Below are 13,552 nucleotides of genomic sequence, written 5' to 3'. Positions count from 1 at the left end.
TTTATGGGAACCATGACTTTGGTTAGATTCACTGTGTTGTTTATGGGAACCATGACTTTGGTAAGATTCACTGTGTTGTTTATGGGAACCATGACTTTGGTTAGATTCACTGTGTTGTTTATGGGAACCATGACTTTGGTTAGATTCACTGTGTTGTTTATGGGAACCATGACTTTGGTTAGATTCATTGTGTTGTTTTTAGCTGCTCCCAGAACCATGACTTTGGTAAGATTCAATATGTTGTTTATGGGAACCATGATTTTGGTTAGATTAACTGTGTTGTTTGTGGGAACCATGACTTTGGTAAGATTTACTGTGTTGTTTATGGTAACTATGACTTTGGTTAGAATCACTGTGATGTTTATGGGAACATGACTTTGGTTAGATTCACTGTGTTGTTTATGGGAACCATGACTTTGGTTAGATTTACTGTGTTCTTTATGGGAACCATGACTTTGGTAAGATTCACTGTGTTCTTTATGGGAACCATGACTTTGGTTAGATTTACTGTGTTGTTTATGGGAACCATGACTTTGGTTAGATTCACTGTGTTGTTTATGGGAACCATGACTTTGGTTAGATTCATTGTGTTGTTTATAGCTGCTCCCAGAACCATGACTTTGGTAAGATTCAATATGTTGTTTATGGGAACCATGACTTTGGTAAGTTTCACTGTGTTGTTTATTGGAACCATGACTTTGGTTAGATTTACTGTGTTGTTTATGGGATCCATGACAAAAAGTGCTCGGAGTAAACTGTTCTGAGCATTCACTGTTTGCTACATGTCAGTCTGTCCATCCATCAGTCTATTTTGAAAGGACATTGCCTCTGGAACCATTTGGTGGAAGTTAATGAGTCAAGATTGTTCAGATAATTCCAATTTGTTGAAAAACCGGTCCCCATGTTCACTTTTCCCTATATGTATGTATAATGTGGAAACTTTAAAAGTCTTTTGTCAGAAACCCCTGACCCGATTTTGAAATGATTTCATGAAAGTGATCCTTGGGTAACCCTCGTCCAAGTTTGTTCATTGTGAAATTCAGATTAATTGTCACCAATATTCAAAAACTAAAAGAGACGAAAATGGCAGAATAAAACCACATGTTACAGATTAATAGATTTGCTTCTTTTTGTAGATTTTGGTGTTGACCATCTAGAAGATTTTGCAGAACAGACAACATTTCCATGGTTACTTAGCAACATAACAGACAAACTGACCTTTCAGCCCCTAGCTGATGGCAAAATTAAACACATGATTGACTGGCATGGAGTAAAGGTAAGTAACTCTGTTTTGCAAAATTAAACATAATGATAAAAGATACTAAATACTCTTTTAGACTTTCAGAGTGAAAGGGTGATGCATTAAACTAAATTCAACTAATTAGTAAAATTTTCAAGAGTTGAAAGGAAAACTGTCAAAACTACCCGTTTATTAGCTCGTCTGATTTAAAAAAAAATCTACGAGGTATTGTCATCACTTGTTTGTCGGCGTTGGCGTTGGTTTAAATTTTTCTTTAGGTCCACCTTTTCTAAAAAAAAACATAAGAGCTACAGCTCTGAAACTTTGCACACTTGTTTGTCATCATTAACTGACTTAGTAGGCCAAGAACCATAACTCTGTTATGCGTTTTGTCAAAATTATGGCCCTTTTTGTACTTAGAGAATTTGAGTTTCTTGGTTAGATTTTTTGATTAGGTCCACCTTTTCTCAAAAACTATGGGCTACACATTTGAAACTTTGCAGACTTGTTTATCATCATTAGGTGACAGTGTAGGCCAAGAATCATAACTCTGATATGCATTTTGTAAGAATTATGGCCCTTTTTGTACTTAGAAAATTTGAGTTTCTTTGTTAAATTTTTTGTAGGACCACCTTTTCTCAAAAACTATATGAGCTACAGCTTTGAAACTTTGCACACTTGTTTATCATCATTAGTTGATTATGTAGGCCAAGAACCATAACTTTAACCTGTATTTTATAAGAATTATTGCCCTTTCTGTTCTTAGAAATTCTGAAAAAAATATAACACTTTCCTTACATACTGACCAGCACTTGCAGATGAGCTATGGCACCCGTAGGTGATGCTCTTGTTTAATGAGTTATGACAGTTTCCAGTCATCCCTCTATTTAAAACTTCTCATTGGTAGTTGTTATAAAAAGATGAACATCTTCGTGTTATACACTGTTCAATATAGACTTGTGTTATGAATTCATTTCCTTTGCTTGGCATAAATTTTCATGGTTAGAGCAAAAAAAAAGGGGTATTTCATTGGGACATGGATTTAAAATTCTGTTTTATTGTTTGTTGAGATATAATTTTATGGATTGACGAGTGCTGAGTCTCAAATGAATAATAATTACTTAACACTGACCTATACATTTTATTTCACCATATTGTAGGCATTATGTTTATTTATGACTCTGAGAAGTTTCATTAAAATCTACATTGTAGAAAAAATTATAACTGCGAAAGTGTTATGAAAATTGTGATTTTCCCATAGACTCCCATTATGAAAACTTGCATGATGTCCTATTTTTTAGCAAAAAATCAAGCACAAGACCCTATCTTTTTTATTTGCTGAATTTTCTAGATATATTCTGAAGTTTTGAAAAATCAGGGTTTAATCAAATTCTAATTTGATCTGAATGTGCAGAACTACCATAATGTATGGATTTGCCTGGTAGCAGAAAAGTGTTATAGATATACTGTCTTATTTCCTGCTTTTTAGGTAGGAGTGATGGGCCTTGTTGAGGAAGAATGGATTGATACGTTATCTACCATAGACCCTGAAGATATAATCTTTGAAGATTTTGTAGATGTTGGGAATAAACTTGCAGCTGAACTCAGAGAAGAGGTATAGTAGATGCTCATACTCCCAGCAGTGATTATCTTCCCTACCTCTATTTTATTCACTGCCTTCACCATGTGACCATGAAAATCACCTGATCATTGAAAACAAATTCAAATGATATTTTCATATTTTCAATTTCGTTTTTGCATTTTGTCACCTACATTAGACTTAAATCCCTGAAATATACTCAAAACAAAATCAGTAAGTAAAATCTAATATCAGATTATGAACAAAAAGATTTTTCAAAATCTTAATAAAAATATTTGTGATGGCAGATGTCTCTGTGCTGTGAGGGGAGACATCTGCATTAGAGATTGAGTAAATGCTAGGTGTAACTCCATGCTTTACAGTTTGTTTTATCTCTACCAAACTAGTATGTGAATGAGGCAATATAGTTACAAATTTGTCCTGTTTAACCACACTAAATGATTCTTACATGATAGGAGAACAGTCCATAAAAGTAAAATTATTTTGCTGGAATTGCCTGACTAATATTGGCTTTGTGTTACAAATAGTACAATGGAGGGACATTACTTAACAGAAATTTTAAAGCAATATTGCTGTATTTTGCTGAGATATTTACATGCATACAAATCATATATTTTATAAAATATGATATACTAGGAAAGAAAAAATAAGTTAAAATTCAGAAAGTTAAATCAGTTTGTACTAACAAATGGGAAATCTTGTAAGTAACAGCCTTTATATTTAAATAACACTTGTATAAAGTTTCATTTGAATCTCTTCAATCATTTTAAAGGTATACATAATAGCCATACATTATAGCATGTTTAGATTAACTAACAAACTAATGTACAAACTGACCATACAAATATTACATGCCGCCCTTTGGGGGCATAATAATAAATTGAGCCGTGCCATGGGAAAACCAACATAGTGGGTTTGCGACCAGCATGGATCCAGACCAGCCTGCGCATCCGCGCAGTCTGGTCAGGCTCCATGCTGTTCGCTTTTAAAGCCTATTGGAGTTGGAGAAACTGTTAGCGAACAGCATGGATCCTGACCAGACTGCGCGGATGCGCAGGCTGGTCTGGATCCATGCTGGTCGCACACCCACTATGTTGGTTTTCCCATGGCACGGCTCAATTCAAATAGAGACATTTCTACTGACTAAAGAACAGATTAGTTAGAAATTGTATCAAATTCTTGTTCCTGAATTATAGTTCAACATTTTTCGTTGACAGCTTTTCCATTTATACTTCAGTCATTATGCCATTTGTGGACAGACCATCAGGGGAGATAAACAGGGTCATGGATTGGGTCTACCTTATTTATAGCAAAGCTGAAGAAAAATCTTTACTAAACACAGTAAAAATGTTGATGTACATGTATTTATCTTAACAGGGTGCAGATATTGTGATAGCTTTAACACATATGAGATGGCCAAATGACAGAAAGGTGGCCCAGTGTGTTGATGGCGTGGATATTGTGCTTGGAGGACATGATCATGACTACAATGTAGAAAAAGTAAGACAAATTTGTTTGTTTTTAGTCTTAGAATCATTCTTTAACTAAAATCAAGTCCTCTATCATTAACTATGTAGAAATAATGCATGTTTTTTTCATGTTATAACATCTGATGAATCCTGACAGATTGTATTGTGCTATAACAGGAAACAAACGTGTATCAATGCAATTTTAGCTTAAAAAGTATTTGTAAAAAATTATTACATTGAACTGGAGGTCTATCCCTTTAAGGTATACCTAATCAATAATCAAACCTGTCATTTTGAGCCATACCTTAGGAATGTACTGAATTGGAGGCCTGTCATTTTGAGACATACCTTAGCAATATATTGAGCTGGAGGTCTGTCACCTTGATGACATAAAATGTACTGTAGCAGTATACTGAGCTGGAGGCCTGTCATTTTGGGACTATACCTTAGCATTATACTGAACTAGAGGCCTGTCATTTTGAGACAACCTTAGCAGTATACTGAACTGGAGGCTTGTGACCTTGAGACATACCTTAGCAGTATACTGAACTGGAGGCCTGTCACCTTGAGACATACCTTAACAAGTTAACAGTATACTGAACTGGAGGCCTGTGACCTTGAGACATACCTTAGCAGTATACTGAACTGGAGGCCTGTGACCTTGAGACATACCTTAGCAGTATACTGAACTGGAGGCCTGTCACTTTGAGACATACCTTAACAGTATACTGAACTGGAGGCCTGTCATTTTGAGACAACCTTAGCAGTATACTGAACTGGAGGCCTGTGACCTTGAGACATACCTTAGCAGTATACTGAACTGGAGGCCTGTCACCTCGAGACATACCTTAGCAGTATACTTATCTAGAGGCCTGTCACTTTGAGAATACCTTAGCAGTATACTGAACTGGAGGCCTGTCACTTTGAGACATATCTTAACAGTATACTGAACTGGAGGCCTGTCACCTTGAGACATACCTTAGCAGTATACTGAACTGGAGGCCTGTCACCTCGAGACATATGAACTGGAGGCCTGTCACCTCGAGACTTACCTTAGCAGTATGCTGAACTGGAGGCCTGTCACCTCGAGACATACCTTAGCAGTATGCTGAACTGGAGGCCTGTCACTTCGAGACATACCTTAGCAGTATGCTGAACTGGAGGCCTGTCTCCTCGAGACATAATTAGCAGTATGCTGAACTTGAGGCCTGTCACTTTGAGACATACATTAGCAGTATGCTGAACTAGAGGCCTGTCACCTTGAGACATACCTTAGCAGTATACTGAACTGGAGGCCTGTCACCTCGAGACATACCTTAGCAGTATACTGAACTGGAGGCCTGTCACCTGGAGACATACATTAGCAGTATACTGAACTGGAGGCCTGTCACCCTTGAGACATACCTTAGCAGTTATACTGAACTGGAGGCCTGTCACCTTGAGACAAACCTTAGCAGTATGCTGAACTTGAGGCCTGCCACTTAAGCATATACTGAACTGGATGCCTGTCATTTTTAGACAACCTTATTAGTATACTGAACTTGAGGCCTGTCACTTTAAGACATACCTTAGCAGTGTACTGAACTGGAGGCCTGTCACTTTGAGATATACCTTAGGAGTATACTGAACTGGAGACCTGTCACCTCGAGACATACTTTAGCAATATACTGAACTGGAGGCCTGTCACCTTGAGACATACCTTAACAGTATACTTAACTGGAGGCCTGTCACTTTGAGAATACCTTAGCAGTATACTGAACTTGAGGCCTGTCACCTTGAGACATACCTTAGCAGTATACTTAACTGGAGGCCTGTCTCTTTGAGAATACCTTAGCAGTATACTGAACTGGAGGCCTGTCACCTTGTGACAACCATAGCAGTATACTGAACTTGAGGCCTGTCACTTTGAGACATACCTTAGCAGTATTCTGAACTGGAGGCCTGTCACCTTGAGACATACCTAAGGAGTATACTGAACTGGAGGCCTGTCACCTTGAGACATACCTTAGCAGTATACTGAACTGGAGGCCTGTCACCTTGAGACATACCTTAGGAGTATACTGAACTGAAGGCCTGTCACCTTGAGACATACCTAAGGAGTATACTGAACTGGAGGCCTGTCACCTTGAGACATACCTTAGCAGTATACTTAACTGGAGGCCTGTGACCTTGAGACATACCTTAGCAGTATACTGAACTGGAGGCCTGTCCCCTTGAGACATACCTTAGCAGTATACTTAACTGGAGGCCTGTCACTTTGAGAATACCTTAGCAGTATACTGAAATGGAGGCCTGTCACTTTGAGAAATATCTTAACAGTATACTGAACTGGAGGCCTGTCACTTTGAGACATACCTTAGCAGTATGCTGAACTGGAGGCCTGTCACCTCGAGACATACCTTAGCAGTATACTGAACTGGAGGCCTGTCTCCTCGAGACATACCTTAGCAGTATGCTAAACTGGAGGCCTGTCACCTAGAGATATATGAACTGGAGGCCTGTCACCTCGAGACTTACCTTAGCAGTATGCTGAACTGGAGGCCTGTCACCTCGAGACATATCTTAGCAGTATGCTGAACTTGAGGCCTGTCACTTTGAGACATACATTAGCAGTATGCTGAACTGGAGGCCTGTCACCTTGAGACATACCTTAGCAGTATACTGAACTGGAGGCCTGTCACCTCGAGACATACCTTAGCAGTATAATGAACTGGAGGCCTGTCACCTTGAGACAAACCTTAGCAGTATGCTGAACTTGAGGCCTGCCACTTAAGCATATACTGAACTGGATGCCTGTCATTTTTAGACAACCTTAGCAGTATACTGAACTGGAGGCCTGTCACTTTGAGACATACCTTAGCAGTATACTGAACTGGAGGCCTGTCACTTTGAGACATACCTTAACAGTATACTGAACTGAAGGCCTGTCACCTAGAGACATACCTTAGCAGTATACTGAACTGGAGGCCTGTCACCTTGAGACATACCTTAGCAGTATGCTGAACTGGAGGCCTGTCACCTCGAGACATATGAACTGGAGGCCTGTCACCTCGAGACTTACCTTAGCAGTATGCTGAACTGGAGGCCTGTCACCTCGAGACATACCTTAGCAGTATGCTAAACTGGAGACCTGTCACTTTGAGACATACCTTAGCAGTATACTGACCTGGAGGCCTGTCACCTTGAGACATACCTTAGCAGTATACTTAACTGGAGGCCTGTCTCTTTGAGAATACCTTAGCAGTATACTGAACTGGAGGCCTGTCACCTTGTGACAACCATAGCAGTATACTGAACTTGAGGCCTGTCACTTTGAGACATACCTTAGCAGTATTCTGAACTGGAGGCCTGTCACCTTGAGACATACCTAAGGAGTATACTGAACTGGAGGCCTGACACCTTGAGACATACCTTAGCAGTATACTGAACTGGAGGCCTGTCACCTTGAGACATACCTTAGGAGTATACTGAACTGAAGGCCTGTCACCTTGAGACATACCTAAGGAGTATACTGAACTGGAGGCCTGTCACCTTGAGACATACCTTAGCAGTATACTTAACTGGAGGCCTGTGACCTTGAGACATACCTTAGCAGTATACTGAACTGGAGGCCTGTCCCCTTGAGACATACCTTAGCAGTATACTTAACTGGAGGCCTGTCACTTTGAGAATACCTTAGCAGTATACTGAAATGGAGGCCTGTCACTTTGAGAAATATCTTAACAGTATACTGAACTGGAGGCCTGTCACTTTGAGACATACCTTAGCAGTATGCTGAACTGGAGGCCTGTCACCTCGAGACATACCTTAGCAGTATGCTGAACTGGAGGCCTGTCTCCTCGAGACATACCTTAGCAGTATGCTAAACTGGAGGCCTGTCACCTAGAGATATATGAACTGGAGGCCTGTCACCTCGAGACTTACCTTAGCAGTATGCTGAACTGGAGGCCTGTCACCTCGAGACATATCTTAGCAGTATGCTGAACTTGAGGCCTGTCACTTTGAGACATACATTAGCAGTATGCTGAACTGGAGGCCTGTCACCTTGAGACATACCTTAGCAGTATACTGAACTGGAGGCCTGTCACCTCGAGACATACCTTAGCAGTATAATGAACTGGAGGCCTGTCACCTTGAGACAAACCTTAGCAGTATGCTGAACTTGAGGCCTGCCACTTAAGCATATACTGAACTGGATGCCTGTCATTTTTAGACAACCTTAGCAGTATACTGAACTGGAGGCCTGTCACTTTGAGACATACCTTAGCAGTATACTGAACTGGAGGCCTGTCACTTTGAGACATACCTTAACAGTATACTGAACTGAAGGCCTGTCACCTAGAGACATACCTTAGCAGTATACTGAACTGGAGGCCTGTCACCTTGAGACATACCTTAGCAGTAGCTGAACTGGAGGCCTGTCACCTCGAGACATATGAACATGGAGGCCTGTCACCTCGAGACTACCTTAGCAGTATGCTGAACTGGAGGCCTGTCACCTCGAGACATACCTTAGCAGTATGCTAAACTGGAGACCTGTCACTTTGAGACATACCTTAGCAGTATACTGACCTGGAGGCCTGTCACCTTGAGACATACCTTAGCAGTATACTGAACTGGAGGCCTGTCACCTTGAGACATACCTTAGCAGTATACTGAAATGGAGGCCTGTTGCCTTGTGACAACCTTAGCAGTATACTGAACTGGAGGCCTGTCACCTTGAGACATACCTTAGCAGTATTCTGAACTTGAGGCCTGCCACTTAAGCATATACTGAACTGGATGCCTGTCATTTTGAGACAACCTTAGCAGTATACTGAACTGGAGGCCTGTCACTTTGAGACATACTTTAGCAGTATACTGAACTGAAGGCCTGTCACCTTGAGACATACCTAAGGAGTATACTGAACTGGAGGCCTGTCACCTCGAGACATACCTTAGCAGTATACTTATCTAGAGGCCTGTCACTTTGAGAATACCTTAGCAGTATACTGAACTGGAGGCCTGTCACTTTGAGACATATCTTAACAGTATACTGAACTGGAGGCCTGTCACCTTGAGACATACCTTAGCAGTATGCTGAACTGGAGGCCTGTCACCTCGAGACATATGAACTGGAGGCCTGTCACCTCGAGACTTACCTTAGCAGTATGCTGAACTGGAGGCCTGTCACCTCGAGACATACCTTAGCAGTATGCTGAACTGGAGGCCTGTCACCTCGAGACATACCTTAGCAGTATGCTGAACTGGAGGCCTGTCTCCTCGAGACATAATTAGCAGTATGCTGAACTTGAGGCCTGTCACTTTGAGACATACATTAGCAGTATGCTGAACTGGAGGCCTGTCACCTTGAGACATACCTTAGCAGTATACTGAACTGGAGGCCTGTCACCTCGAGACATACCTTAGCAGTATACTGAACTGGAGGCCTGTCACCTCGAGACATACCTTAGCAGTATACTGAACTGGAGGCCTGTCACCTGGAGACATACATTAGCAGTATACTGAACTGGAGGCCTGTCACCTCTTGAGACATACCTTAGCAGTATACTGAACTGGAGGCCTGTCACCTTGAGACAAACCTTAGCAGTATGCTGAACGTTAGGCCTGCCACTTAAGCATATACTGAACTGGATGCCTGACATTTTTAGACAACCTTATTAGTATACTGAACTTGAGGCCTGTCACTTTAAGACATACCTTAGCAGTGTACTGAACTGGAGGCCTGTCACTTTGAGATATACCTTAGGAGTATACTGAACTGGAGACCTGTCACCTCGAGACATACTTTAGCAATATACTGAACTGGAGGCCTGTCACCTTGAGACATACCTTAACAGTATACTTAACTGGAGGCCTGTCACTTTGAGAATACCTTAGCAGTATACTGAACTGGAGGCCTGTCACCTTGTGACAACCATAGCAGTATATTGAACTTGAGGCCTGTCACTTTGAGACATACCTTAGCAGTTTTCTGAACTGGAGGCCTGTCACCTTGAGACATACCTAAGGAGTATACTGAACTGGAGGCCTGTCACCTTGAGACATACCTTAGCAGTATACTTAGCTGGAGGCCTGTCACTTTGAGAATACCTTAGCAGTATACTGAAATGGAGGCCTGTCACTTTGAGACATATCTTAACAGTATACTGAACTGGAGGCCTGTCACTTTGAGACATACCTTAGCAGTATGCTGAACTGGAGGCCTGTCACCTCGAGACATACCTTAGCAGTATGCTGAACTGGAGGTCTGTCTCCTCGAGACATACCTTAGCAGTATGCTGAACTGGAGGCCTGTCACCTAGAGACATATGAACTGGAGGCCTGTCACCTCGAGACTTACCTTAGCAGTATGCTGAACTGGAGGCCTGTCACCTCGAGACATATCTTAACAGTATGCTGAACTTGAGGCCTGTCACTTTGAGACATACATTAGCAGTATGCTGAACTGGAGGCCTGTCACCTTGAGACATACCTTAGCAGTATACTGAACTGGAGGCCTGTCACCTCGAGACATACCTTAGCAGTATAATGAACTGGAGGCCTGTCACCTTGAGACAAACCTTAGCAGTATGCTGAACTTGAGGCCTGCCACTTAAGCATATACTGAACTGGATGCCTGTCATTTTTATACAACCTTAGAAGTATACTGAACTGGAGGCCTGTCACTTTGAGACATACCTTAGCAGTATACTGAACTGGAGGCCTGTCACTTTGAGACATACCTTAACAGTATACTGAACTGAAGGCCTGTCACCTAGAGACATACCTTAGCAGTATACTGAACTGGAGGCCTGTCACCTTGAGACATACTTTAGCAGTATGCTGAACTGGAGGCCTGTCACCTCGAGACATATGAACTGGAGGCCTGTCACCTCGAGACTTACCTTAGCAGTATGCTGAACTGGAGGCCTGTCACCTCGAGACATACCTTAGCAGTATGCTAAACTGGAGGCCTGTCACCTCAATACATACCTTAGCAGTATGCTGAACTTGAGGCCTGTCTCCTCGAGACATACATTAGCAGTATGCTGAACTTGAGGCCTGTTACTTTGAGACATACATTAGCAGTATGCTGAACGTGAGGCCTGTCACCTTGAGACATACCTTAGCAGTATACTGAACTGGAGGCCTGTCACCTCGAGACATACATTAGCAGTATACTGAACTGGAGGCCTGTCACCTCGAGACATACATTAGCAGTATACTGAACTGGAGGCCTGTCACCTCTTGAGACATACCTTAACAGTATACTGAACTGGAGGCCTGTCACCTTGAGACAAACCTTAGCAGTATGCTGAACTTGAGGCCTGTCACTTAAGCATATACTGAACTGGATGCCTGTCATTTTTAGACAACCTTAGCAGTATACTGAACTGGAGGCCTGTCACTTTAAGACATACCTTAGCAGTGTACCGAACTGGAGGCCTGTCACTTTGAGATATACCTTAGGAGTATACTGAACTGGAGACCTTTCACCTCGAGACATACTTCAGCAATATACTGAACTGGAGGCCTGTCACCTTGAGACAACCATAGCAGTATACTGAACTTGAGGCCTGTCACTTTGAGACATACCTTAGCAGTATTCTGAACTGGAAGCCTGTCTCTTTGAGAATACCTTAGCAGTATACTGAACTGGAGGCCTGTCACCTTGTGACAACCATAGCAGTATACTGAACTTGAGGCCTGTCACTTTGAGACATACCTTAGCAGTATTCTGAACTGGAAGCCTCTCACCTTGAGACATACCTAAGGAGTATACTGAACATGAGGCCTGTCACCTTGAGACATACCTTAGCAGTATACTGAACTGGAAGCCTGTCACCTTGAGACATACCTAAGGAGTATACTGAACTGGAGGCCTGTCACTTTGAGACATACCTTAGCAGTATTCTGAACTGGAAGCCTGTCACCTTGAGACATACCTAAGGAGTATACTGAACTTGAGGCCTGTCACTTTGAGACATACCTTAGCAGTATTCTGAACTGGAAGCCTGTCACCTTGAGACATACCTAAGGAGTATACTGAACTGGAAGCCTGTCACCTTGAGACATACCTAAGGAGTATACTGAACTGGAAGCCTGTCACCTTGAGACATACCTAAGGAGTATACTGAACTGGAAGCCTGTCACCTTGAGACATACCTAAGGAGTATACTGAACTGGAGGCCTGTCACTTTGAGACATACCTTAACAGTATACTTAACTGGAGGCCTGTCACTTTGAGAATACCTTAGCAGTATACTGAACTGGAGGCCTGTCACTTTGAGACATATCTTAACAGTATACTGAACTGGAGGCCTGTCACTTTGAGACATACCATAGCAGTATGCTGAACTGGAGGCCTGTCACCTCGAGACATACCTTAGCAGTATGCTGAACTGGAGGCCTGTCTCCTCGAGACATACCTTAGCAGTATACTGAACTGGAGGCCTGTCACCTCGAGACATATGAACTGGAGGCCTGTCACCTTGAGACATACATTAAAAGTATACTGAACTTGAGGCCTGTCACCTCTTGAGACATACCTTAGCAGTATAATGAACTGGAGGCCTGTCACCTTGAGACAAACCTTAGCAGTATGCTGAACTTGAGGCCTGCCACTTAAGCATATACTGAACTGGATGCCTGTCATTTTTAGACAACCTTAGCAGTATACTGAACTTGAGGCCTGTCAATTTGAGACATACCTTAGCAGTATACTGAACTGGAGGCCTGTCACTTTGAGATATACCTTAGAAGTATACTGAACTGGAGGCCTGTCACCTTGAGACATACCTTGGCAATATACTGAACTGGAGGCCTGTCACCTTGAGACATACCTTAACAGTATACTGAGCTGGAGGCCTGTCACCTTATGACAACCATAGCAGTATACTGAACTTGAGGCCTGTCACTTTGAGACATACCTTAACAGTATTCTGAACTGGAGGCCTGTCACCTTGAGACATACCTTAGGAGTATACTGAACTGGAGGCCTGTCACCTCGAGACGTACCTTAGCAATATACTGAACTGGAGGCCTGTCACCTTGAGACATACCTTAACAGTATACTTAACTGGAGGCCTGTCACCTTGTGACAACCTTAGCAGTATACTGAACTTGAGGCCTGTCACTTTGAGACATACCTTAGCAGTATACTGAACTTGAGGCCCGTCACTTTGAGATATACCTTAGCAGTATACTGAACCGGAGGCCTGCCACCTTGAGACATACCTTAGGAGTATACTAAACTGGAGG

At 42.1% G+C, this 13,552-nt stretch overlaps 1 protein-coding gene across 1 annotated transcript in view; it reads left to right on the top strand.

The window, feature by feature from the left end:
- LOC123550497 (snake venom 5'-nucleotidase-like) overlaps positions 1-13,552 on the top strand; it is a 33,259-nt gene that overhangs the window by 3,757 nt on the left and 15,950 nt on the right. The window contains exons 4-6 of the mRNA XM_053545884.1: positions 1,137-1,276; positions 2,730-2,855; positions 4,218-4,340. Of these exons, the coding sequence (XP_053401859.1) occupies positions 1,137-1,276; positions 2,730-2,855; positions 4,218-4,340 (389 nt within the window). The remainder of the gene's footprint in view (positions 1-1,136; positions 1,277-2,729; positions 2,856-4,217; positions 4,341-13,552) is intronic.

This window comes from Mercenaria mercenaria, chromosome 6 (genome assembly GCF_021730395.1).
Source record: "Mercenaria mercenaria strain notata chromosome 6, MADL_Memer_1, whole genome shotgun sequence".
Classification (NCBI taxonomy): Eukaryota; Metazoa; Mollusca; class Bivalvia; order Venerida; family Veneridae; genus Mercenaria; species Mercenaria mercenaria.
Note: the sequence above shows the minus strand (reverse complement) of the source record. Positions and strands in the feature narration are given on the sequence as shown.